The sequence below is a fragment of the Ranitomeya variabilis genome, chromosome 1 (assembly GCF_051348905.1).
Source record: "Ranitomeya variabilis isolate aRanVar5 chromosome 1, aRanVar5.hap1, whole genome shotgun sequence".
Lineage (NCBI taxonomy): Eukaryota > Metazoa > Chordata > Amphibia > Anura > Dendrobatidae > Ranitomeya > Ranitomeya variabilis.
In genome coordinates this window covers 1,100,040,762-1,100,067,330 of record NC_135232.1, presented here as the reverse complement: position 1 = coordinate 1,100,067,330, position 26,569 = coordinate 1,100,040,762, and the positions used below count along the sequence as shown (strand labels likewise).

General features: G+C 43.9%; 1 protein-coding gene across 3 annotated transcripts in view; it reads right to left on the bottom strand.

The window, feature by feature from the left end:
- ABLIM2 (actin binding LIM protein family member 2) overlaps nucleotides 1-25,347 on the bottom strand; it is a 200,883-nt gene extending 175,536 nt beyond the window's left edge. For all 3 annotated transcript variants that reach the window (XR_013220102.1, XR_013220101.1, XM_077280086.1), the window contains exon 1: nucleotides 25,045-25,347. Coding sequence is in view for 1 of the 3 variants with exons in the window: in XM_077280086.1 (XP_077136201.1) it covers nucleotides 25,045-25,054 (10 nt within the window). In the remaining 2 variants the exon portion in view is untranslated. The remainder of the gene's footprint in view (nucleotides 1-25,044) is intronic.
- Between the last annotated feature and the right edge of the window lie 1,222 nt (nucleotides 25,348-26,569).

Below are 26,569 nucleotides of genomic sequence, written 5' to 3'. Positions count from 1 at the left end.
TTGTTTTTTGCCTCGTTTTTTTTTTTTTTTTTACGGTGTTCACTGAAGGGGTTAACTAGTGGGACAGTTTTATAGGTCGGATCGTTACGGACGCGGCAATACTAAATATGTGTACTTTTATTGTTTTTTTTATTATTTACATAAAGAAATGTATTTATGGGAACAATATATTTTTTTTTTTTACACATCTGAATATTTTTTTTTAACACTATAACATTGCCCCAGGGGGGCATCATGTTATAGTGAAAGATCGCTGATCTCAGCGATCTGACGTGCACTCCTGGAGGCTTCCCGGAGCCTGCTCTGAGCAGGCGCTGTGAAGCCACCTCCCTGCAGGACCCGGATGCAGCCCCGTGGCCATTTTGGATCCGGGCCTGCTGCAGGGAGGAGGAGGTAAGAGACCCTTGGAGCAACGCGATCACAACACGAACCCCCGTGAGTGCGGCTGATCGCGCTGGATGTACTATTCCATCCTTGGGAAGTAGGGCCCACCCCACATGGACGGAATAGTACGTTCAATGGTAGAAAGGGGTTAAAGGGAATCTGTCACCAGTAGGGATGTGCTGAAACGTGGAAGTTCATGTTCTGGTACCTGATCAAACTTTAGTCCAAAGATTAATATGAGCCCCCAGCTGTCAGCTTTGCCTTTGTTGGTTACTAAAAATGGGGGGGCACCCAAAAGAAAATGATGTGGTGTCCTCCCTATTTTTAATAACCAGCTAATAGAGCCTCAAGAACGAGGATCCATAGGTCACTACCGGTCTTGTCTCATGGGCGATGACGTTACTGACAGAACGACGCTCCATGGGCTTGATGCCAGCTGACATTATACAGCTGACATCAACCCCAAAAACTATTACCCCAATTGCCACCGCACCAGGGCAATTAGGAAAAGCCAAGGCTAAGTGCACGATTTGGCGCATCTAATTGGTATCGGCCCCTTCCAGCATAATAAGATTAGCTCATAGCTATTTGCTTTCCCTTGGCTGGTTATTAAAAAATACGGGGTACTCCACGTCATTTTTTAAAATTATTTATTTGTTTTACACTGTCCCTATGCTAAATAGAGCACAATGGCAGACCTACTCGTGATACTGCGTTTATACAGGAAGTGCCCATCGCCTAAAAGCTTGTTGATTGGCTGCACTACAGTCTTTCAACAAACTTTATTCGGCACAGAACCTGAACAGCATGTGTTCTGAACAGTAAAATGGACTTCTGTGAAAAAGTCAGTGTTCAGAGTTCGGTACCGGACATTAGGTGTCCGGTATGAACCTGAACTTTACAGTTCAGATTTGCTCATCCCTAGTCTGCAAGATTTCACCCCTCTCAGCTATTTATATGTGCATGCTGCTCTTTCAAAGACAAGTCCAGCAATAATTTTAAGTTCATTCCTTGATTACTGAGAAATCAGCCAATTAACTGATATGCAAATGAGACACACAAAGACTCCATCACATATTCCACCAGCAGAATAGTGATTGCAGCTCTGGAGTATAATGCAGAATGTAACTCAGGATCAGTACAGGATCAGTAATGTAATGTATGTACACAGTGACTGCACCAGCAGAATAGTGAGTGCAGCTCTGGGGTATAATACAGGATGTAACTCAGGATCAGTACAGGATCAGTAATGTAATGTATGTACACAGTGACTGCACCAGAATAGTGAGTGCAGCTCTGGGGTATAATACAGGATGTAACTCAGGATCAGTACAGGATCAGTAATGTAATGTATGTACACAGTGACTGCACCAGCAGAATAGTGAGTGCAGCTCTGGGGTATAATGTAGTATGTAAAATAGGTTCAGTACAGAATAATCAATGCAATAAATGAACTCTTTGCACCTCAATCACCCTGATGCATCAATCAACTAGTAGGCTTATGGGGATTTTTAGACCCTAAACATTATGTAAGTTAACTAATTATAGGTTATATTATCTCTACATAAGGTACTACATGAGAAGTATTATTATTATTATTATTATTATTATTAATAATAATAATAATAATAATCATAATATCTCTGAAGAATGACTTCTGACAATACATATCTCTGCAGTATGTCTCCTAAGAGTGGAAAAACTTCTTTACCATAGAATGCATTGTGTAAGGCATCAGACAGAGGCGATGGAGGAGACCCTGCGGCTGCTCTCATTATTATTCTATATGTATAGGATAATCAGAACAGAGTAAAGTGCAGCTTTAATCTTTATGTTTTTTAAAAAAAATACCTCCACTGGGTATAAAAAGGAAATTCAAGAAGATGTCACAATTCAACTTAAAGTTTCAATAGAAAAAGTCCCCCCAGGAAAACACTATATACTCTGTTAGAGAGATACCCCATTAAAGGGAACCTAACAGCTGATACATGCTGACCGATCCATGACAGCATGTATCAGACAATGTCCCTGCCCACTAACCTGGAATGACAGATTTCTCCCTATACACGCATGCCGGGAGAGACCTTTCAGTCATTGGAGGGACCTGTCAGTCAAACATAGATGGCTGAAGTCATGCAACCAGTGTCTGATAAATGCTGTCCATGGATTGGCCAGTATGCATCAGCTGTCAGGTTCCCTTTAAAGAGATATACATTTAAGGGATTACTATCTCTTAACTAGTGATCAGTGAATTCAAACTGTAATTTTCGGGGTTTGTATCGGACAGGGATCTGGTGCCGAACTCCGACCACATACTTCTCCTGGAAGTCCGTTTTAGTGTTTGGACTTTTGGGAGAAGAGAGAAAGAGAGAGACGCTTAGCCCTTACTACGACCATATTACAGCCTTTTTATAGCATCTAAGTTCAGGTCCCCACTGACTTCTATGAAGTTTGAGTAGACTTCTGGCTCCAGAACTGAACTTTGGACAAAAGTTCAGTTGAACTTAACGAACACGAACATACACGGGTCCGCTCATCTCTATTATTATTATTATTATTATTATTATTTATTATTATAGCGCCATTTATTCCATGGCGCTTTACATGTGAGGAGGGGTATACATAATAAAAACAAGTACAATAATCTTAAACAATACAAGTCATAACTGGTACAGGAGGAGAGAGGACCCTGCCCGCGAAGGCTCACAATCTACAAGGGATGGGTGAGAATACAGTAGGTGAGGATAGAGCTGGTCATGCAGCGGTTTGGTTGATCGGTGGTTACTGCAGGTTGTAGGCTTGCCGGAAGAGGTGGGTCTTCAGGCTCTTTTTGAAGGTTTCGATGGTAGGCGAGAGTCTGATGTGTTGTGGTAGAGGGTTCCAGAGTAGAGGTGATGCGCAAGAGAAATCTTGTATACGATTGTGGGAAGAGGAGATAAGAGGGGAGTAGAGAAGGAGATCTTGTGAGGATCGGAGGTTGCGTGTAGGTAAGTACCGGGAGACGAGGTCACAGATATATGGAGGAGACAGGTTGTGGATGGCTTTGTACGTCATGGTTTGGGTTTTGTAGTGGAGTCTCTGGGCAATGGGGAGCCAGTGAAGGGATTGACAGAGAGGAGAGGCCGGGGAATAGCGGGGGGACAGGTGGATTAGTCGGGCAGCAGAGTTTAGAACAGATTGGAGGGGTGCGAGAGTGTTAGAGGGGAGGCCACAGAGCAGGGGGTTGCAGTAGTCAAGGCGAGAGATGATGAGGGCATGGACTAGGGTTTTTGCAGATTCTTGGTTGAGGAATGTACGGATTCGTGAAATATTTTTCAGTTGAAGGCTGCAGGAAGTGGAAAGGGCTTGGATATGTGGTTTGAAGGAGAGATCAGCGTCAAGGATTACCACGAGGCAGCGAGCTTGAGGGACTGGGGAGAGTGGGCAGCCATGTACTGTAATGGATAGGTTTGTTGGGGGGGTCGCGTGAGATGGGGGAAAGATGATGAATTCTGTTTTGTCCATGTTAAGTTTCTTAACTTACTGTTCATTCCCCCGCATTAAGAACTCATACATAGTTTGGTCTTTTCTGTGGTAACGTACCAATACCATGGACAGCAGTAAGAAGAGTAAACAAATCAATTTTGGAACAAATCAAGCCAGACATGTCACTCGAAGCAAGGATCACCAAGCTACAACCAGGCCTACTTTGGACACATCATACGAAGAAAGCAATCACTGGAGAAGGACATCATGGTCAGAAGAAAATAAGGAACAAGAAGAAGAGGAAGACCAGCAACCCAATGGCTTGATACTGTCAAGGTAACAGCAGAGAAGGCCCTGGTTGACCTATCTAGGCTTGTACAAGATCAATTTTCCTACAGATCGTTCATCCATCAAGTCGCCATGGTTCGAGACCGAACCGAAGGCCATTTAAAAGGAAAAAACCCTACTCACCACTGCGGCCACCGTCCCGCATTTCCCTATCACATTGAGTGAGAGGAAAGCAAGGTGCACAACAACAGGGAGAGGGAGTGGAAGCCCAAACACTAGGGAAGGGGGGAGTGGAGACCCCTAGGCAGATCTAAGAACACCCTGTCTCGCCTGATGTCCCTAAATAGGTTCTGCCCCTATTGCCGAGCAGGAAGCAAATCCTTGCCTGACCCTAGCAATAGGCCCTGGATAGGGAGGGGATGGGGTTTGCACTAGTCAGCCCCCACTACAACTAAAGACAGAGAGGGTGGACAAACGAGGGGATACACTTAGCTTGAGAAGACCACAGAGATATCACACCAGCAATCCTCCAAGAAGACACCAGCAGACTGCTAGTAATTCCAACCAGACAGAAGGAAATTGAGCTAACATCAGCACCCTGCTGCAGAGACTGAATGTATTTAAATCTTCACCAAGGCTGTGTTATTTAGCATCAAAAGGTGGAGGTAACTCTTGGGTCCTAGAGTAAGAAGGATATCACTCCATAACAGAGATTCAAAAATCAGGAAGGTGCTTGTAGAGCTAATCGCAACGACCTTCTACAGCCGGACCCAGGATGACTGTCTGCCAACCTGACACACTCATGACATTCCCCTTTCTTCCTTGTCTGCGGTTGTCCAGGGCAGGTGCATGGTGCACAGATCCTCGAGGACTGTGTTTAGGGTGCGTACTCTCTCCCTCTTAAAGGGGCCACGCGCTGTCCTAAAGTGTCCTTAGCTAATGGCTAGGAGACACTTATCATTTAAGGCACCTCAATCTGCATGGAGATGCCTGTGCAACATTGTTCCCAAACACGCTTGCTATTTGTCAGGTCCCAGTCTGCTAGTGTTTTTCTGTCCTTTGCTAGTACTGCCTTGCCGATCTGTATTACCACCGCATCCGCCAGCACCTGCCAAGTCAGTATGTACATCAGCCGGATCCACCAGAACCTGCCATGCCAGTCTGTATTACAGCCGGATCTTCCAGTTCCTGCCATGCCAGTCTGAGCATCAGCCGGCTCCGCCAGCACCTGCCTTGCCAGTCTGTATATTAGCAGGACTCGCCTACGCCTACTGTGCCAGTCTGTATAGCAGCCGAAACCGCCTGCACCTGCCGTGCCAGTCTGTATGTCAACCAGATCTGCCAGCACCTGCCATGCTTGCTGAACTTCAGCTGGTCCCGTCTGCACTTGCCATGCCAACCTGTGTATCAGCTGTACCAGTCTGCCAGTGCCTGCCTGCATCAGCTGTCCTCTCCATCCAGGCCATTTCCTTGGGGGACCCTTGGGGGTCAGCTGCCATGCGTCCGTGGTCTGTCTTGGAGTAGCACCTGGTGTTCGTCAGCAGCCAAGTCTAACCCCACAATCAGAGGCTCTATTGAGAAGTCAGGTGCTCACCTAGTTATGCCCCTCCAGGCTCTCCTCGGACCACAGCACAGTGGTTCCACCACTCCCGTTACACAAACTGTCCATGCTCTGCATTGTAGACAAATAAAGTGAGACTGACTCCCAGATGCCTCATTGTCATTAAGGACATGGACATTTATTGGGTTACTACAGGGTGAGTGAAAGTGAGCTTAGAGATAATTACCTCATTCAAATCTGTTTTTCCTCAGCTAGATAAGATTTGTAGACAGTAGTCATGGACATTTTTCATGGTGACTGATTACCTTGAAACTGGTTCCAGTGGTTAGGGTCCTCCTTAACTTAAGCTGGAAATGTACTGTGTAAGGCTACTTTCACACTAGCGTCGTGCACTGCACGTCGCTATGCGTCGTTTTGTAGAAAAAACGCATCCTCCAAAAGTGCTTGCAGGATGCGTTTTTTCTCCATTGACTTGCATTAGCGACGCAGTGCGACGCATTGCCACATGTCGCAACCGTCGTGCGACGGTTGCGTCGTGTTGCGTCGGACCGTCGCCACAAAAAATGTTGCATGGAATGTTTTTTGGTGGGTTGTGTCCGCCATTTCCGACCGCGCATGCGCGGCCGGAACTCCGCCCCCTCCTCCCCGCACCTCACAATGGGGCAGCGGATGCGTTGAAAAACAGCATCCGCTGCCCCCGTTGTGCGGTGCTTTCACTGCTTGTGTCGATACTTCGCAACGACGCAATTCGTCGTGCGTCGTACGACGCTAGTGTGAAAGTAGCCTAATACAGAAGTCCCCAACCCTTAACTGGTCGGAAGCCACTTTCAGACATGATATTGATGCTGGACTGAACATTGAGAAAACTGCAGTAGAAGACTTTATTTAGGGATTTGGCTTTTCCATAGCATAGCAAACAGTGATAATGCTTTAACCCTAGATTCAAGCTCTTGAATCACAATGGATGCCTACTGAATCCTATGGGTGCCTTGTAATTGTTTTAATAAGTACAAGGAACAGGACATTTCTGTTCCTACATTAGTAGGTGCAATTTTTTGAAATTCTACCTGAACTATCAGAGTAACCCAACATTTCTGCTTGTTTGTCTTGAATAATTTGTCCGTCTGACAATCAGGTAACTACAAATCTTTACATTGCCACCCTGGTTGGTTGGAAGTTCTTGAGTCATTTCTGATTGCAAATCCATGCTCTCATACTCGTCTATCAAGAGGATAACTAAAGTAATTCGAACCCTCAGAAAATGGTGGGATTGGCTGACAATCTAATGGTATAGGAGACTCCCAAATATCGCCTAACAGATGATGTTGGATTTCCGAAGGCCGATCCTATTGATCCCTGGGAGATAAGCCGTCATTAGAGAAGTCTAGCAGTAAAAGAACACAAGAATGCTCCCCTGATTCGAACACGCCTATATATTAGAGAGTTAGGTGAGAAAGCAGCCAGCAAAAGAGCATATGGCCAACATCAAATGTGTAAGGAGGGTGTGGGGTTCTGACATCATTAGTTCAATTCAGATTCTGATTCTTGCTACACCATCATGTTTTTCTAAGGGAAGAGACTTTTTTCCTGCATAGCATTCCATGACAAACCAAAACTAAATGCCATTTAGGTTTTTTCTAGTGGTACGGTACCCTTGGATTCGTTGTGCTTTTTGAGCTCTCCATATGGTCTTTACCTTTGTTGTAAATTTACAGAGATGGAAAGTGTAGAATGTTTTCAAAGAAAAAATATTGGCTGCAAAATGAAAAGCCGAAGACTTGGCATACATAAAACTGAATTTCTAATCAACAGATAATTGATGTTATTCGTAGCATTAGGTTCTAGTCATGTTCTTAATTAATACAGATGCAGTGCGGTTGCACTTTACGAGTCCATCCATTGCTTTCACTTACTACATTTTCCACACATAATGACATACTAAAACCTATTGTGCATTATATATATATATATATATATATATATATATATATATATATATATATATATATAATATTACAAGTAATTGAGGTCAAAGCCCACAAGACTTAGACCGCCAACAGACATTACACTGTCATTTGTGCATCCCACCACTTTCAGCGAGGACTGCCTGATTTTTCTGAACTCAAGAACAGAAAATTGAGCATGTTGGATTTATATAGTCCATTCATCTTTTCTCACCCTCACTTCAGCCACGTTAATGGGTCTGACTGCCTTCAGAAGGACTGGTATATCTATAGCATCATTAGATGTCTTGGGCTCATAAACATCTAGGCCAAACTCATCCAGGATCTTACACAATAATGGGCCTCAAATGTCCATGAGAAGACAAGCCCATCTAGAGACTATTTTGAAACCACTTATCCAAAGGGTCTATCTCTCATGGGATGATTCACAAATAACCTATTTGATTTGATTGCTCTGGTGAGCAAGGACACCAAGTCCTCCAATGTAGCAATAGATGAAATGTCAATGTCTACCGATCTAATATCTCTAGAGGTGACCTTTTTCACACTACATTACATATCTATACAGCACCATCAAAGTTAATTACGTAGGCGGAAGAGAAGTGAACAGACTGAACTGTAAAATTAACTTAAAGAAAAGGAGCATCCATTAGATTCATGGTCAATACTTTTCAACTAGACGATATCACTTACGGGAATCACGCTGCAGAGTTCAGGGAGTTATATATTCATCTTTAATAGAGGCATCACTTTTCTACATTATGAATTAGACCTCACTGTAAAATTAGCCAGAACATGTCGTTGGGCCTTCAGATGATTGTTGAGGTCCCTGTTGGAGATTTTGCATTGGAGTCCATAAACTTCAAGTTACGCGACTGTTTCTGCGGATTTCATTACAGAACCCCTGACGAATCTACAATAGAGATCTTCATGGGATTTTGGGATTTTTATTACGGATTTGGCTACAGGTTTCACCCCACACCATTATTGCACTAGATAAGGGGAAATTTGCTGTGAAAATACGTACAAGAAGGAAAATGCTTTACATTGAAAACTAATCCTGTACGTACCACTGGACTAGGTAAGGCCCTGACATTGGGCATGACAGTGCTTGTATTCTGGGATAAATATCTAGGAAACTATGGCACTGAGGCCATGTTTTTCCTTTAAAGACGTTGTCTACTTTTTTTGTGGAGCGTACCGCTTCTCTGACTCCTTGCTTCTGGTAGGCCAGGAGATCCGATCCATGCATTCTCCGATGCTCTAAAGCAAAGAGCTTGTAAGCGCTGTGTACCGGCCACCGGTGTTAAACTATAGCGGTGGCCAATAACCCAGGCAGCGAGGAGATCACTGTTATGACCCCAATGGCGAGGGTCTCAGAGGAACGTGGAAGTCTGCAGAATACAAAAATCCAGCTCATAGGGCAGTGGTAACTGGGTTGACCATATATCTACTCCTAACGCCAACACTAGAAGTAGCCGGGGATCATTCCTACGTTGATTCTAGATGACACGCGCCAGCCGGAGAATCTAGCTACCCCTAGTAGAGGAAAACAAAGACCTCCCTTGCCTCCAGAGAAGGGGACCCCAAAGCTGGATAGAAGCCCCCCACAAATAATGACGGTGAGGTAAGAGGAAATGACAAACACAGAAATGAACCAGGTTTAGCACAGAGAGGCCCGCTTACTGATAGCAGAATAAAGAAAGGTAACTTATATGGTCAACAAAAACCCTATCAAAATCCACACTGGAAATTCAAGAACCCCCGAACCGTCTAACGGTCCGGGGGGAGAACACCAGCCCCCCTAGAGCTTCCAGCAAAGGTCAGGATATAGATTTGGAACAAGCTGGACAAAAATACAAAACCAAAACAAATAGCTAAAAGCAAAAGGCAGACTTAGCTGATATAACTGGAACCAGGATCAGTAGACAAGAGCACAGCAGACTAGCTCTGATAACTACGTTGCCAGGCATTGAACTGAAGGTCCAAGGAGCTTATATAGCAACACCCCTAACTAACGACCCAGGTGCGGATAAAAGGAATGACAGAAAAACCAGAGTCAAAAAACTAGTAACCACTAGAGGGAGCAAAAAGCAAATTCACAACAGTACCCCCCCCTTAGTGAGGGGTCACCGAACCCTCACCACGACCACCAGGGCGATCAGGATGAGCAGCATGAAAGGCACGAACTAAATCGGCCGCATGAACATCAGAGGCGACCACCCAGGAATTATCCTCCTGACCATAGCCCTTCCACTTGACCAGGTACTGAAGCCTCCGCCTGGAGAGGCGAGAATCCAAGATCTTCTCCACCACGTACTCCAACTCGCCCTCAACCAACACCGGAGCAGGAGGCTCAGCAGAAGGAACTACAGGCACAATGTACCGCCGCAACAAGGACCTATGAAATACATTGTGAATAGCAAACGACACAGGAAGATCCAGACGAAAAGATACAGGATTAAGGATTTCCAATATCTTGTAAGGCCCAATAAAACGAGGTTTAAATTTGGGAGAGGAGACCTTCATAGGAACAAAGCGGGAAGAAAGCCATACCAAATCCCCAACGCGTAGTCGGGGACCCACACCGCGGCGGCGGTTGGCAAAGCGCTGAGCCTTCTCCTGTGACAACTTCAAGTTGTCCACCACATGATTCCAGATCTGCTGCAACCTATCCACCACAGAATCCACCCCAGGACAGTCAGAAGGCTCCACATGACCCGAAGAAAAGCGAGGATGGAAACCAGAGTTGCAGAAAAAAGGCGAAACCAAGGTGGCGGAACTAGCCCGATTATTAAGGGCAAACTCAGCCAACGGCAAGAATGTAACCCAATCGTCCTGATCAGCAGAGACAAAACACCTCAAATAAGCCTCCAAAGTCTGATTGGTTCGCTCCGTCTGTCCATTAGTCTGAGGATGGAAAGCAGACGAAAACGACAAATCAATGCCCATCCTACTACAAAAGGATCGCCAGAACCTGGAAACGAACTGGGATCCTCTGTCTGACACAATATTCTCAGGGATGCCGTGCAAACGAACCACGTTCTGGAAAAACACAGGAACCAGATCGGAAGAGGAAGGCAGCTTAGGCAAAGGAACCAAATGGACCATCTTGGAGAAGCGATCACATATCACCCAGATAACGGACATGCCCTGAGATAGCGGAAGATCAGAAATGAAATCCATGGAGATATGTGTCCAAGGTCTCTTCGGGACAGGCAAGGGCAAGAGCAAACCGCTGGCACGAGAACAGCAAGGCTTAGCTCGAGCACAAGTCCCACAGGACTGCACAAATGACCGCACATCCCTTGACAAGGAAGGCCACCAAAAGGACCTGGCCACCAGATCTCTGGTGCCAAAAATTCCCGGGTGACCTGCCAACACCGAGGAATGAACCTCGGAAATGACTCTGCTGGTCCACTTATCCGGGACAAACAGTCTGTCAGGTGGACAAGACTCAGGCCTATCAGCCTGAAATCTCTGCAACACACGTCGCAGATCCGGAGAAATAGCTGACAAGATAACTCCATCTTTAAGAATACCAACAGGATCAGCGACTCCAGGAGCATCAGGCACAAAGCTCCTAGAAAGAGCATCGGCCTTCACATTCTTTGAACCTGGTAAATACGAGACAACAAAATCAAAGCGGGAGAAAAACAATGACCAGCGGGCCTGTCTAGGATTAAGGCGTTTAGCAGACTCGAGATACATCAGATTTTTGTGATCAGTCAAGACCACCACACGATGCTTAGCACCCTCGAGCCAATGACGCCACTCCTCAAATGCCCATTTCATGGCCAACAACTCCCGATTGCCCACATCATAATTTCGCTCGGCAGGCGAAAACTTCCTAGAGAAAAAGGCACAAGGTTTCATAACAGAGCAACCAGGGCCTCTCTGCGACAAAACGGCCCCGGCCCCAATCTCCGAAGCATCCACCTCAACCTGAAAGGGAAGTGAGACGTCAGGCTGGCACAAAACAGGCGCCGAAGTAAACCGGCGTTTCAACTCCTGGAAAGCCTCCACGGCAGCAGGAGCCCAGTTAGCTACATCGGAGCCCTTCTTGGTCATATCCGTCAAAGGTTTCACAATGCTAGAAAAATTAGCGATAAAACGACGGTAGAAGTTAGCGAAGCCCAAGAACTTCTGAAGACTCTTAACTGACGAGGGCTGAGTCCAATCAAGAATAGCTCGGACCTTGACTGGGTCCATCTCCACAGCAGAAGGGGAAAAAATGAACCCCAAAAAGGGAACCTTCTGTACACCAAAGAGACACTTTGAGCCCTTGACAAACAAAGAATTTTCACGCAAAATTTTAAAGACCAACCTGACCTGCTCCACATGCGAATCCCAATTATCAGAAAAAAACAAAATATCATCCAGATAAACAATCAAAAATTTATCCAGATACTTCCGGAAAATGTCATGCATAAAGGACTGAAAAACTGAAGGCGCATTGGAGAGCCCAAAAGGCATCACCAAGTACTCAAAATGACCTTCGGGCGTATTGAATGCGGTTTTCCATTCATCACCTTGCTTAATGCGCACAAGGTTGTACGCACCACGAAGGTCTATCTTGGTGAACCACTTGGCACCCTTAATCCGGGCAAACAAGTCAGACAACAGCGGTAAAGGATACTGAAATTTGACAGTGATCTTATTTAAAAGCCGATAATCAATACAAGGTCTCAAAGATCCGTCCTTTTTTGCCACAAAAAAGAATCCCGCACCAAGAGGGGAAGAAGACGGACGAATATGTCCTTTCTCCAAAGACTCCTTGATATATGAACGCATAGCGGTATGTTCAGGTACCGACAGATTAAACAGTCTTCCCTTAGGAAATTTACTGCCTGGGATCAAATCTATAGCACAGTCACAGTCCCTATGAGGAGGCAGTGCACTGGACTCAGACTCACTGAAGACATCCTGATAATCAGACAAATACTCCGGAACTTCCGAAGGCGTAGAAGAAGCAATAGACACAGGCAGGGAATCCCCATGAATACCACGACAGCCCCAACTTGAGACTGACATAGCCTTCCAGTCCAGGACTGGATTATGAGTCTGTAACCATGGCAGCCCTAAAACAACCAAATCATGCATTTTATGTAAAACCAGGAAACGTATCACCTCGCGGTGTTCAGGAGTCATGCACATGGTAACCTGTGTCCAATACTGCGGTTTATTTGCTGCCAATGGTGTAGCATCAATACCCCTAAGAGGAATAGGATTTTCTAATGGTTCAAGAATAAAACCACAGCTCTTAGCAAATGAGAGATCCATGAGACTCAGGGCAGCACCTGAATCTACAAACGCCATGACAGGATAAGATGACAGTGAGCAAATCAAAGTTACAGACAGAATAAATTTAGGTTGCAAATTACCAACGGTGACAGGACTAACAACCTTAGCTATACGTTTAGAGCATGCTGAGATAACATGTGTAGAATCACCACAGTAGTAGCACAAGCCATTCCGGCGTCTATGAATTTTCCGCTCATTTCTAGTCAGGATTCTATCACATTGCATTAAATCAGGTGTCTGTTCAGACAACACCATGAGGGAATTTGCGGTTTTTCTATCACATTGCACCGAATTAGGTGTCTGTTCAGACAACACCATGAGGGAATTTGCGGTTTTGCGCTCCCGCAACCGCCGGTCAATTTGAATAGCCAGTGCCATAGTATCATTCAGACCTGTGGGAATGGGAAAACCCACCATAACATTCTTAATGGCTTCAGAAAGGCCATTTCTAAAATTAGCGGCCAGTGCACACTCGTTCCAATGTGTCAGCACGGACCATTTCCGAAATTTTTGGCAATACACTTCAGCCTCGTCCTGCCCCTGAGACATAGCCAGCAAGGCCTTTTCTGCCTGAATCTCAAGATTGGGTTCCTCATAAAGTAAACCGAGCGCCAGAAAAAACGCATCAAGATCAGCCAATGCCGGATCTCCTGGCGCCAGCGAAAAAGCCCAATCCTGAGGGTCGCCCCGTAAGAACGAAATAACAATTTTTACTTGCTGAGCAGAATCTCCAGATGAACAGGGTCTCAGGGACAAAAACAATTTACAATTATTCACGAAATTCCTAAACTTAAACCTGTCTCCGGAAAACAGTTCAGGAATCGGTATTTTAGGTTCTGACCTAGGATTTCTGATAACATAGTCTTGTATGCCCTGCACACGAGTAGCCAGCTGGTCCACACTTGTAATCAAGGTCTGGACATTCATGTCTGCAGCAAGCATAGCCACTCTGAGGTAAAGGGGAAGAAGAAAAAAAAAACTCAGAATCTTCTTTCTTATAATCCCTCTTCTGCAATGCATTAAACATTTAATACGGGCCTGGCAAACTGTTATGACCCCAATGGCGAGGGTCTCAGAGGAACGTGGAAGTCTGCAGAATACAAAAATCCAGCTCATAGGGCAGTGGTAACTGGGTTGACCATATATCTACTCCTAACGCCAACACTAGAAGTAGCCGGGGATCATTCCTACGTTGATTCTAGATGACACGCGCCAGCCGGAGAATCTAGCTACCCCTAGTAGAGGAAAACAAAGACCTCCCTTGCCTCCAGAGAAGGGGACCCCAAAGCTGGATAGAAGCCCCCCACAAATAATGACGGTGAGGTAAGAGGAAATGACAAACACAGAAATGAACCAGGTTTAGCACAGAGAGGCCCGCTTACTGATAGCAGAATAAAGAAAGGTAACTTATATGGTCAACAAAAACCCTATCAAAATCCACACTGGAAATTCAAGAACCCCCGAACCGTCTAACGGTCCGGGGGGAGAACACCAGCCCCCCTAGAGCTTCCAGCAAAGGTCAGGATATAGATTTGGAACAAGCTGGACAAAAATACAAAACCAAAACAAATAGCTAAAAGCAAAAGGCAGACTTAGCTGATATAACTGGAACCAGGATCAGTAGACAAGAGCACAGCAGACTAGCTCTGATAACTACGTTGCCAGGCATTGAACTGAAGGTCCAAGGAGCTTATATAGCAACACCCCTAACTAACGACCCAGGTGCGGATAAAAGGAATGACAGAAAAACCAGAGTCAAAAAACTAGTAACCACTAGAGGGAGCAAAAAGCAAATTCACAACAGATCACATTAAAATTTCCTCCATTCTTTGGAACGGAGAGGATTTTTAATACGAGGTCAATTGCAAACTTGCTTCTTTTCCCATGCACTTTGCAATTTTATCCATTTAAGAAGATGACATAACCCCTTTACAGGCAAATGTGCCTGAAAAGAACACGACTGAAGATTTGTACAACTTGTGATGACGACTCGTTATAAAATTAAATAAGGAACATGAGGCCTGCTACAATGGCTGACAAATTGGCACGTATGGTGCACAGGTAATAATAAATCATCCTCCAGGCTTTTAACAAGAAAAACATTGCTGAATCCATTTGATTTGCTGTTCTGGGTAAATGTTAAATTACAAATAAAATAAGTCACATTAAAAAGAACCGAAAGTTGAAAAGAACAAATTACTGTAATTTAGATATTTCCTGCATCGCTGAATGTATTCTAACATCATTCCGAATTGATAATGTGAATTAAAGTGAAAATAAATAAACTGAGATGAAAATGTCAAATGTTACTATGTCTGGCTTGGTTAAACTGTTGTGTAGGCACATTTTGCAGGAACTATGGAAGTCAGGATGGGAAAAAAAAATTCCTAAAAGGATTGTCTACCTTGGGCATACCCTTTTATCATAATGATGAGATGATCAGAGATTGAGATGTTGATTAATAATGAAGAGAAAGTGTTCAACTTCCCTGCAGCACCTCCACAGGACAAATAAGGAATTACACAGAGTCTATTAAAATCAATGGGCTGTCTGTGTATAGGCTGGATGTGTAGGTCCTCCAGAGACTACAAAGGATCGGACATTGAAATTCCAACAGCTGGATCCTTCTCTTCCTGACATCATCTGCTGGGGGAGAGTCAGGAGGCCCTCGTAGATGTTAGACTGTTGGCCAATCCCACCGTTATCAGCAGGTTCGGTCAACTTTAGTCTAATGTGTAAGGGGTCCTTTAGGCCCTACATGCTTAAAAAATTGTTGGGTAGGTCTTGACAGTAATTGTCACTAGATTAGGTGTGCCCCATTCCTTTTAGAAGCAGCAAGGTGGACGAGGAGCCACAAGGGAAAGGAGACTAGGTTTTTTTTATGGTACAAACTTTGTGGAGGCTGAATAACTGTCCAGTCAGGGCATGAAAATTACTGCACATAATATAGGTTCAGGAAAGTTATCCTGATACACTCAGTATTACTGGAAACGCTTGCCTACGACCTGTCCTACTCTTTTGCTAGTTTGTTTTTTTTTGGTTCTCTGGCATGAAAATGAGAACATCAATACCATCTTTTCAGTTCCTAGATGTCATGTCAGCTATTAAAAACTTGAACTTTTGTAAATAAATTTTTGATCTCCAACTAATTGACTATGTACAGATTGTAATTTAGACCAAAACAATAATCCTCAACAACGGTAAAATTATACAAGATATGGATCTCTGAAAGCAAAGTACTGACGAAGGCAGATAGACAAATTACCGAACATTACCAAACGTTTATATCTGGTTCCCAACCACAATGTATCTGGGTCCACATTTTGTTGCTATAATAGATTTAGGATCTGGAAAAGAAACTTTCCCCAATTTTCAGTGTACATCTTACTCGCTCATACAGATTCTTGTTCTAGGCTGATGCTAAAAAATGCTAAAAAATGTACCGTAAATCAAATCATTGAAAAAAAGTTAGTAGACTCAAGAGGGCAAATTCCTCACTCCCGTATGTTCCCTGGATCAAACACTACCTCAATATCAATCAACTTTATTATGATTTTTCAGAAAAAAATGTGAGTTAGTGGTGGAAACCTTTTCCGTCTTTTTTTGATCACACAACTGGGGTGAAATTGTGGTTTTTCATTCCAGTGATCTACGGAAGTCCAAGGGGTCAGACCTACGTGAAACTTTTGACCGGACAAGTGTCACATGTTTCTGGTCTTAAAACCCCTTTACACCAGAACTGTTTAGGCTGTGTAGCTGTCCTGTGATAGTGTTCTCTAACTTACATGATAGATACCACTGTATTAAGGTATAAAGCCATTAATAAAAAAGAAAAAACGTAGTTAGAAACCACAGACAGCTCACCGACCAAACCCGCAGGTGCACAGAACTTCGTCTTGATGGGACCAGATGTGTGATACAAAAATAAGGTGATGTTCTGCTTTAACCCCTTGGAATCACAATGTACTGGGAATTCTTTCACCGCTTGAACATTTTTTAATCAGGACTAATAAAGTCTTTAAGCCCTTTAGGACAACTTTCTCATGTGTAAGGACAATGGCTTAAGTTAAGGGCATGTGACCTACAGAAGAAAACTGTGGTGTATCTCTGATCCTGCCCCATCCTACGGCCCACCACCTCTCCACAAATGCTGAAACATGAACATAAAAAGTAAGAAAAAGTAAGAAAAATCTAAAAAATCAGTTATCCTAGAAAGTGAACAACCATATAAAATCTACAAGAATACTATGAGACATCTATGGTTCTGATGTTAAGAAAAATCACATTCCATACTAGAAGGTGAACAACCTATAAAAACAAACTTTGAGACGTCTACGGTCCCGCTGTGCCGCACACATGTGGTGGACCCATCCTCCAGTGAAACTGCAACAGGAGCATAAATAAAAAAATGACATTACTTTGCACCATTTTTCTCCAATATATGTTATGTGTGGTGTTCCAGTATCAGTAAGTTCCTTCTCTCCTCTACATACTCTACATAAAACCCAGACAAAAAAAGATTGCAGAGGCCAAACATTCTTAAAGAACAAAAAGCAACAACAACCGAGATCAGACCTGTTAGCTCTGTTTTCATAAAGCCCTTCCCATTTGCACATTATTGTTCCTCAATTATTAAAATAACCAAATTCCTTCGTGAGCTTCACATCTATTATAACCCTTTGTGAGCACACACTGTCATCATGGTCAAAATTCTCTAATCATAGGGTCCATAGTAATGGGTCCACCTCAACTAATAGAAAACTTCTATCTCCTGTGGTGGAACTGGCAATGATCAAAGAAACTTCTTCAGGGGAACATTTAGTATTGTAAATACTTATTACATTGCAATCCAAATTAATGATATCTTTCTTTATTCTTTTTTTTTTTGCAAGGTCAGTATTGCTCTTAATATCCTCTTGATACTGACATATCACTAAATAATATGCTGCTGTCTCAGTTCTCGGCCCAGGGATCATATGGTTCTTGAAATATTTACCCCTCCAGCAATTGAAATCATGACAACTAAACTTCTTTCACTGTACAGCATGCTCCCAGACCTTTGGTTCTTCCCATTTTTCTGCAAAAGTGACAGCAGCAGGATTCTCACAGATCGGTGCTAATGTATGCACTGATCCACACTGTACTTCGCAGAGGAGATGAGGACAATGACAGCAATTCGCACATTTAATAATTCAGTGAAATGACAAGTTCTTCTTCCCAATTACAACCGGCGTCACCTTCCAACAACGTTTAATATGCAACGTCATGTGAATTCCATGTATATAAATATTTAATCATACAATATACTGCTATGAACGTAACACACACTAACGGAAAAAGGGAAGACCTGCTAGACCCAAATGGTCTCTGTACAGACTACAAGGACCCTAGCCGCACGACTCAACAACACCACTCAGACCTGGCTCCCTAAAAGGCCACCGAGGGATTTCCCGTACCATATGAAGAACCAGAGGGGAGATCGCAACACACTGTCAACAATAGGAGATGAAAGTGTGCAGGAAGATACAAAACCCAGGGTGAGGGAAAGCTAAGGAGAGCCAAAAATTAAAAGGAACAAGTATAACTTCCTAGAAAACTGAAGAGGCGAAAGGAAGAGGAACTAGGAAGGAAAACAAACATACTCGATGCAGAAATTCAACTGGTGTTTACCAAGCAAAGTAAACCCCATAGCTGAAAGGCTGGCGCACATAAACCCAAGTCCACCAAGAGGTATAGCCAGCAAGGAAGTGCAGTGAAGGGTGAACATATAAAACCCAAACCAGAATGTGATAAGGAAGACCAAAACAGGAAAATGGAAAACACCTGGAGAGGAGAAAACCAAGAAGGGGAAACAAAGGATATTGGAATCATCATCATTTGGATTGGGAAGAAAAGGCAATCACTCATCGAACAGGGGACCCGAGCACACAGCAACAGGTCAGTGGATTGAATCCCCAAACCAAGCAATGACATATACTGAATGTATACAGTCTTCACGAGAGAACCTGTAATGCACCTGTCCTGGATCCATGCTTTGCTTCCCTCAAACCGGTCTGCTAGTCTCTGTTGTGCTGAACATCAAGATTTGCAGGTGGTCCGGCTTGATCCCATGTGAACACCTGCCTGGGTCTTTAAAAGGTTCACCAAGACACAAACCTGTGTCTTGGTATTAAGACTTCAGTGCTCCTAAAGCTCTGAGTTGCTCAAAGCACTTGACCTGCTTTGTTACCTATCTGCAGTCTTCATGACGTCTCCCACCTTCATGTGGTCTCCAGCATCCAGATGCCTGTCTGTGGTCTCCTGAACATCTCTTGCCTGCCTGCGATTTTAAGCATCCCAGCTGCTTGTCAGTGCTCTCCTGGATATCTCTTGCCTGGCTGCGGTCTCCAGCTTCCCAGCTGCCTGTCAGTGGTCTCCTGCCTGCGGTCTCCAGCTTCCCAGCTGCCTGTCTGAGGTCTCCTGGATGTCTCCTGCCTGGTTGTGGTCTCCAGTATTCCATCTGCCTGTCTGTTGTCTCCTTGACGTCCCCTGTCTGCCTACAATGTCCAGTATCCCAGCTATCCGTATAGTGCGTGCCTCACCTGTATGCTATAATGACGCCCGTGGCCTGTGTGACTACCCGGACCTTGGGCTTGGTGAATCCACCTCACCCGGTGAGCCTAACAGATCCATAGTAAGTAATGACCTTAGGATTAAAAGTCTGATCAGCCTACAGCTGACATTTATGATTAAATATCACAAGACTATATATGAGCGAGGGGAATGAAAGAAAACCTGTTAGCTGATTTATGCTGCCTGCACCAGAGGCAGAAATCTCTAAGTTTATTTTCTCAGAAACACATCACAATTTCAGAATGGAAAATACCTTACTGAGATCATTCTGTCGGTCTCGGATTCACGCTGCCCCATGGTTCTGGCAGCATAAATCAGCAGACAAGTTCTCTTTAAATCTTAATCACCTATTTTTTTATCTATTTTATCCAATCTTAAATTATAACTAAGAAAAATATAAAAGAGATCTTTCACGTGTGTCTCAGGAGATCCGTCATGTCCTCTGTCCTCCACCTCATTGTCCTGTTTGTACTTTAGGACACCTGGCTGCAGCAGGAGCCTCCCCCCTCTACCTTTCTGCAGTAGAACACATAGATTGTTATGCCAGTCTCTCCCTTCTGTTCCAGAAACCTCAACTAAGCCCCAGCGGGAAATGGCGCAGATAAGCAGATTAACCATTGTATCACCTACATTATTTCTACAGGACTGGTTAAACCCTGACAACATGTATTCTTTTAACAGAATAAGGACAAATTCTTAGATTTTTATTGCATTTGTAGAATACAAATTATCACAAATGGCACCTGTGCTCTGCTGATGGCACTTTAAAGGCTTGCAATGAACTGAGTTTGTCACACCACAGACTGTACTTACATATTGCGATAGAGACAAGTGGCGGGAGCACGCTTCCCATTAGGAGACATATGTGACGATGAATACCCCTAGTGTTTGCAGCAAAGGAGCAGACACATCTAATTGTGCATGTGCTCCCTGTGTGATGTCTGCCGGCTTTACGGCTCACATGATGGAATCATTTAACTCCACTGATCTAATTAGTGCACATAAGCCAGTGAATAGGAGCGGTCATCTAGAGTCCAAAAGTGTGAAAATCCAGCCCAATTTACAGATGCCAAGCATATATGACAAGTCTATGTTCAATCTTATGTCGCTCACTAGGGCAAAATTCTATCTCCAATCTACAAGAGTCCCATTGCTTTTTCTATCTGCTGGCAAGAACAAGTTGGGCAAAAAAGTCATGAAAAGGAGATAAAGGGTAAAACAAGCACTGACCATTCTATCCTAGAGGGCAAAATAAAGCCTGACACATAATTGGGGTTTGGTTGGATCTTTAGTGATGAGCGAATGTGCTCGGATAAGGTGTTATCTGAGCATGCTTGTGTGATAACCGAGGGTCTTCGGCGTGCTCCAACATACAGGTGCTTCTCACCTCAGCAGTCCCACAGGCTGATCGCCTCCATGCCACATTGATGCAGTAATTGATGCAAAAGGAGCCTCGACCAAGTATTGAGTGCATTTACTGAATATACATTTCAGTAGGCCAACATTTCTGATTTTAGAATCATTTTTCAAGCTGGTGATATAAAGTATTCTAATTTACTGAGATAATGACGATTGGGTTTTCATTGGCTGTAAGCCATAATCATCAACATTAACAGAAATAAACACTTGAAATAGATCACTCTGTGTGTAATGACTCTATCTAATATATGAGTTTCACTTTTTATATTGAAGAACTGAAATAAATGAACTTTTTGATGATATTCTAATTAATCTGTCAAGCTTTGGAATAATTGTGACTAACCCAAATAATGATAAATGTGCACTAAAAACACATATAATCCATATATGCTTGTATCAATAAAGTTTTGTCAAAGCCAAATACCAGGAAGCATGAAAATCAAAGTAGCTTTATTTAAAACAAGACACGCGAACAAGAAGTAAAAGCCGCAGAATCAAAAACACGTGTAAAATAATGTAATTAAAGAACGCAAGTAATATCATTTACCTAATAGGTGCAGAAATGGTGTCGAAAATCTGCAACATCAAGGACTGTCCAAAAGTTAATAGTGGGAACGTAGCATTTGGCTGGGTTTGCATATCGCATGTTTGCTGCTGATTTACATTTGGATTTTATGAATGTAAATCCATAACATTTTCCAGTTCCAGCAAAGAAAATCTTCACTTAAACTGGCCGTACATGTTAGACTTATGACACCTCACTAATATCGATGGCTGACTGACTAATGTGTATGGGGGTGCGGCTGACTGATGGTCAGGAGAGCTGTCAATCAGGCAAATTCCCATCGCAAACATTTTTGGCATTTCCACAGAACATGCCATAAATGTGTAGCAGATGTAGGTCCCACCAATGGATCATTCTCAAGAATGGAGTCAGGTCTCGTGATGCTTTCCGTGGAGAGGTGGGAATGGGAATTCTGACCTCCTCTCCACCACCAGCGTCAGATCAAGGACCTCATTCTTCAGATGTGCTGGTATTTGGAGAGTGGATTCTGGGACTAAAGAGAGAGTTGTTAAACTTCTAGTGCCAAATTTACAAAAAAATGAGGACCTGGTCAAAAAGTAAAGTAAGACCCTCTGCTCAAAATTTTTCCACTTTTACTCATAATTTAAAATTGTCATTCATAACAAAGGTACCGTATATGCTCGAGTATAAGCCAAGTTTTTCAGCACATTTTGTATGTTGAAAAAGCCCGCCTCGACTTATTCTCAAGTCAGGGTCCCACAAGGAAAAGGGGGAGCGGCAGAGGCGGAGCAGCGAGTCACAGGAGGCAGGAGCCGGCTGCTACAGCTAACACCTTAGCCCGCTGCTAAAGAGAAATGAATATTCACTGAGCTATCAGTGCATATTAATTTCTCTTTAATAGCAGGCACAGTAGCAGCAACCACCAACTTCCTGAAGTGCCAGGCGATCATATGAGCCCGCTACTTAAGGAATGACTATTCACTGCTCTCCACTGCCATAGGCGTGGAGAGCAGTGAATATTCATTCCCTTTAGTAGGGGGCACACGTGATCGCCTGGCCGCTGCAGCAAGCCAGCGGCTGAGGTTACTGTGCACACTACTAAAGAGCAATGAATATTCACTGCTCTCCATGTACATAGTCCCGGCGTGGAGAGCAGTGAATATTCTGACAGCTGTGATCTACATGTAAGCAGCGCATAATGTCCATGCTATGCGCTGCTTACAAGCATAAATCAGCTGCTGGCATCGGAACAAGACGCTGCGAGGGAGCACAGGGAAGGTAAGTAGGATGGTTTATTTGTAAAATGTTTTTCTGATGAGGACCATTCCTACCAGGATAGGGAAGAGGGAGCCATGCATACCAGGAAAGGGATACGGGGGCCATGTATAAAAGGATAGGGATGAGGGGGGCATGCATATCAGAATAGGGATGAGGGGGCCATGCATACCAGGATACGGATGAGGAGGCCATGCATACCAGGATAGGAAAGAGGGAGCCATGCATACCAGGATAGGGATGAGGGGGCCATGCATACCAGGATTATACTGGAGTCAATAAGTTTACACAGTTTTTTGTGGTAAAATTAGGTGCCTCGGCTTACATTCGGGTCTGCTTAAACTCGAGTATATACGATACATCTGCGCATTTACCTAAATTTTTATACCCAAGAAGTGCCGTACAATGCCCATACAGCATTAACATTCAGGACAAAATAACACGACAATACGGTGCCCACATATCACTCAAGAGTTTACTACATAAGTGCAGTCTTTAGTGGGGTTCCCTATCTAAGGGCGGTCCTAGGCAATTGTCCAGTTTGTTACCCTTTAAAACTGGAACTGTAGACTGTGCCCATAGATTGTACCAGCATTAAAATGTACATTACTGGTACGATTTTTGTTAGATACTATGTGCCCTATATAAATGTTTAAGCAGCTGAATTTGTATTTTGGGAATGACAGACTTCTTTAATAGTCTGGGAACGCTGGGTGAAAACTCTCAGCCTACAGTCACTATTCCTTATGTACATACCATTAATCATTCCCAAGATCTGCTGCCTAATTGATGCCACCAGAAACAGAGAGACCCCATAGTTTATTCTGAGATATTTATGGGTTCCATTTTGTATCCTTTTTAGAATAGAAGAAAAAGTGCATCATGCAGAACTTAAGGCATCAAAAACTCGAGCCATTCCCTCCGCTGTTTTCTGGCCAAACCTGCATTTTTAATGCAGGAAAAAAATGGATCAAAGAAGCTACATGTGAATTCATCCTTATTCCTCCATTCAAAAAATGACACATAACCAAATCCAATACTAATGTATTTATTATGTTTGCTTATATAGCGCCAACATATTCCGTGGGGCTTTACAGACATTATCAAGTGAGAAAAAAATCGTCCCACTTTGCTGGATGAAACTGAATGGTTTTTTACACGCTCGTGTGAACCCGGAGAGTCCAAATTCAATTATGAACCTATTGGGTGGAATCCTACATTCATAGGGGCTCGATCTTCCAAAAACAGAATTGGCAATATGGCATTTTTATAAACTAATATGGCAAATGTTACAACAACTTAGCCATATTCCTGAAAGACAAAAATTGTCGCGCTAGGTGAATGTTTAGTGAGTAATTCCGCTGTATTTTACATAATGGGTGCACAAATGGGGCAGAAAGTCTGAAACATCAAAAACTCACCAAAAGCTCATGGTGGGAACGCAGCGCAACACAGAGGATATATCCCACCCTATACAGTATATGCTCCGCTGGGTGACGGCCCCGTGAGCACTGTAATAAAGGACACGCTGTATTTATCTATATGTAGTGCAAAATTGCACTCAGCAAATGCATTGGCCGGATGATTGGATTTCCTCTGTTCTGCAATGGGTGGTGCTGTATAAAGTGGGCCATGTATTCCTGGCTAAGGCAGAGGAACAATACTGGAGCAGAGCGGTCATGCCCTTCCACCTGACACTTGTCCTTTATGCAGCGCATCTGCCACTATGTATCACCGTGCTTATAAATAATGTGCTCCATCCCTGCCCAATACAAGGGGATGAGCCTGGCTCACTGGGTAAAGGCGCAGGAGCAGAAATCCATTCTCTGCTCTCCAGGACCAGCTAGCCATTGATTGACAGGAGCATCCCGGCCTCCTTTGCAAGGCGTTTACCCGCCACATGGTACATTAACCCCTTCACAGCCAGAAAGAATGCCGATCAAATCACCCGCTATTAAATCATTCCGTGCCACGTAATAAAGCAGCGCTCTTACAGATCTGCAGAAATGAAGCTACTCAGTTAGGTGGGCACTGGCTTGTGACCACCCCGGCCCATCATAGATGACACACTATATATATTGCCTTATCACTGTATATATGCATGCACAAGCCATACGCTGGGCACTGGGCATGATTTATGGCCAGCTGGACCCCCTCCCCTTATGGATTACCATAGGTGATCCTGCAGACTATGCCCAGTGCTATACTACATGGATAGATAAAGGTAGGCTGGGGGCAGCACTCACCTGCACTCATGCTGAGCTGCTAGCCCCGGGCTCCCATCCAGCAGCAGGAGATCTGTGGCTCCAGGCTAGCCTTCTGCTGAGCCTTCTCCAGGCTAGCCTTCTGCTGAGCCTTCTCTAGGCTAGCCTTCTGCTGAGCCTTTACCTGTTACATCCCAGCCACATGCATGAAGGTGACCAACCCTCCTCTATTCCAGCCTGCAATCCCCAGCGCAGTGCGAGCAATGAGAGGAGCAGAGGCAGATGCTCCCTGTCCAGCACTCCTCTCCTCCACTGTCCCCTCCTCCTTATCTTCAGCACCGAGCTGATAAATGCTTCTGGGACAGCTATAGCGCAGGCAAGAAAGCACAGAGGCATCATGGGTAGTGTAGTCCTCTCACTCCACAACTAGTGAGGTTTGCGTGCTGAAATGTCAGAGCAGGAAACTACACAGACCAGGATGCGTGTGCAAGGAACGTGTAATAGGCATTGTGAGCGCCAGGTGGCGCTGTGAAGATGCTGCAAGAAAAGCACTGTACCTCTGACTTGGCAAAGCCGATAATACAGTCCTACAAATTAGGACACAAAACACACACACACCTCTCTCTAGCCTTGTGTTTATTGGCCTTACTTTCATATTATGGATTTAAAAAATGTATGAAACTCAGTCTTGTCAAAATGTTGGAAATTGTTCCAGTGTTGAGTGAGATATTAATTACAATTTTACTCTTCAAAGGGGGTGCACTCATCTATGCTGAGAGAGAGAGAGAGAGAGAGAGAAAGAAACCTTCAGCTACTCCCATATAATTACTAATCAGTCATTAGCGATCTTATAAATAAAACTTCTCATAATGATGGTTATTGCATTTACATATTGCTATTGCGACTGTCCACTCACCCATAACTCATAGAGGATTCATGGAGGACGTTATGTCTCTAAGTCGGCGTCTTCCGCCGCTTACTGCGCATGTCTGAATTTCCTCATTATACTGAGAGGTCCCACAAACCAATAGGACACTCCGTGTGGCAATTTTTGTATGGCGCATGCGCAGTAGCGCTTATCGCCGCCAACTTGGTAGTGGCTCATAACAGCGCTACTTCTCAGCATCTGCGCAATGACACAGGAATACCACCCACGTCCTATGTCATCTGCGCTGGTACCACTGTGCACTCTAGCTGCTATATAAATAGAGAAGTCTCTAAATCTCATCCTGGTACACTCCACAGTGAATAACCGAAATGTTATTGTTTTTAACCAATATTTAGCAATTAGAACAGATCGGTCACTGAACCATAACAGATAAGAAGATAATATTTATTATTTTTACTTTTAATTTTTAATTTTTTAATTATTTTATCTATGGCTCTGTATCCCCACAACTTGGAGGTATATTACCCTTGCTCACAGCAGAGACTCTTGTAAAGCCCCCGTGAGCTAGTAATAGTACTGTCCCCTTGAAACCTAGAATTGCTAGCATAGCAAACAGAAGTTAGCCTATATGTTGTTATGTTATAAATGCTCAAATGTATCCTGACCCTACAGGTAACC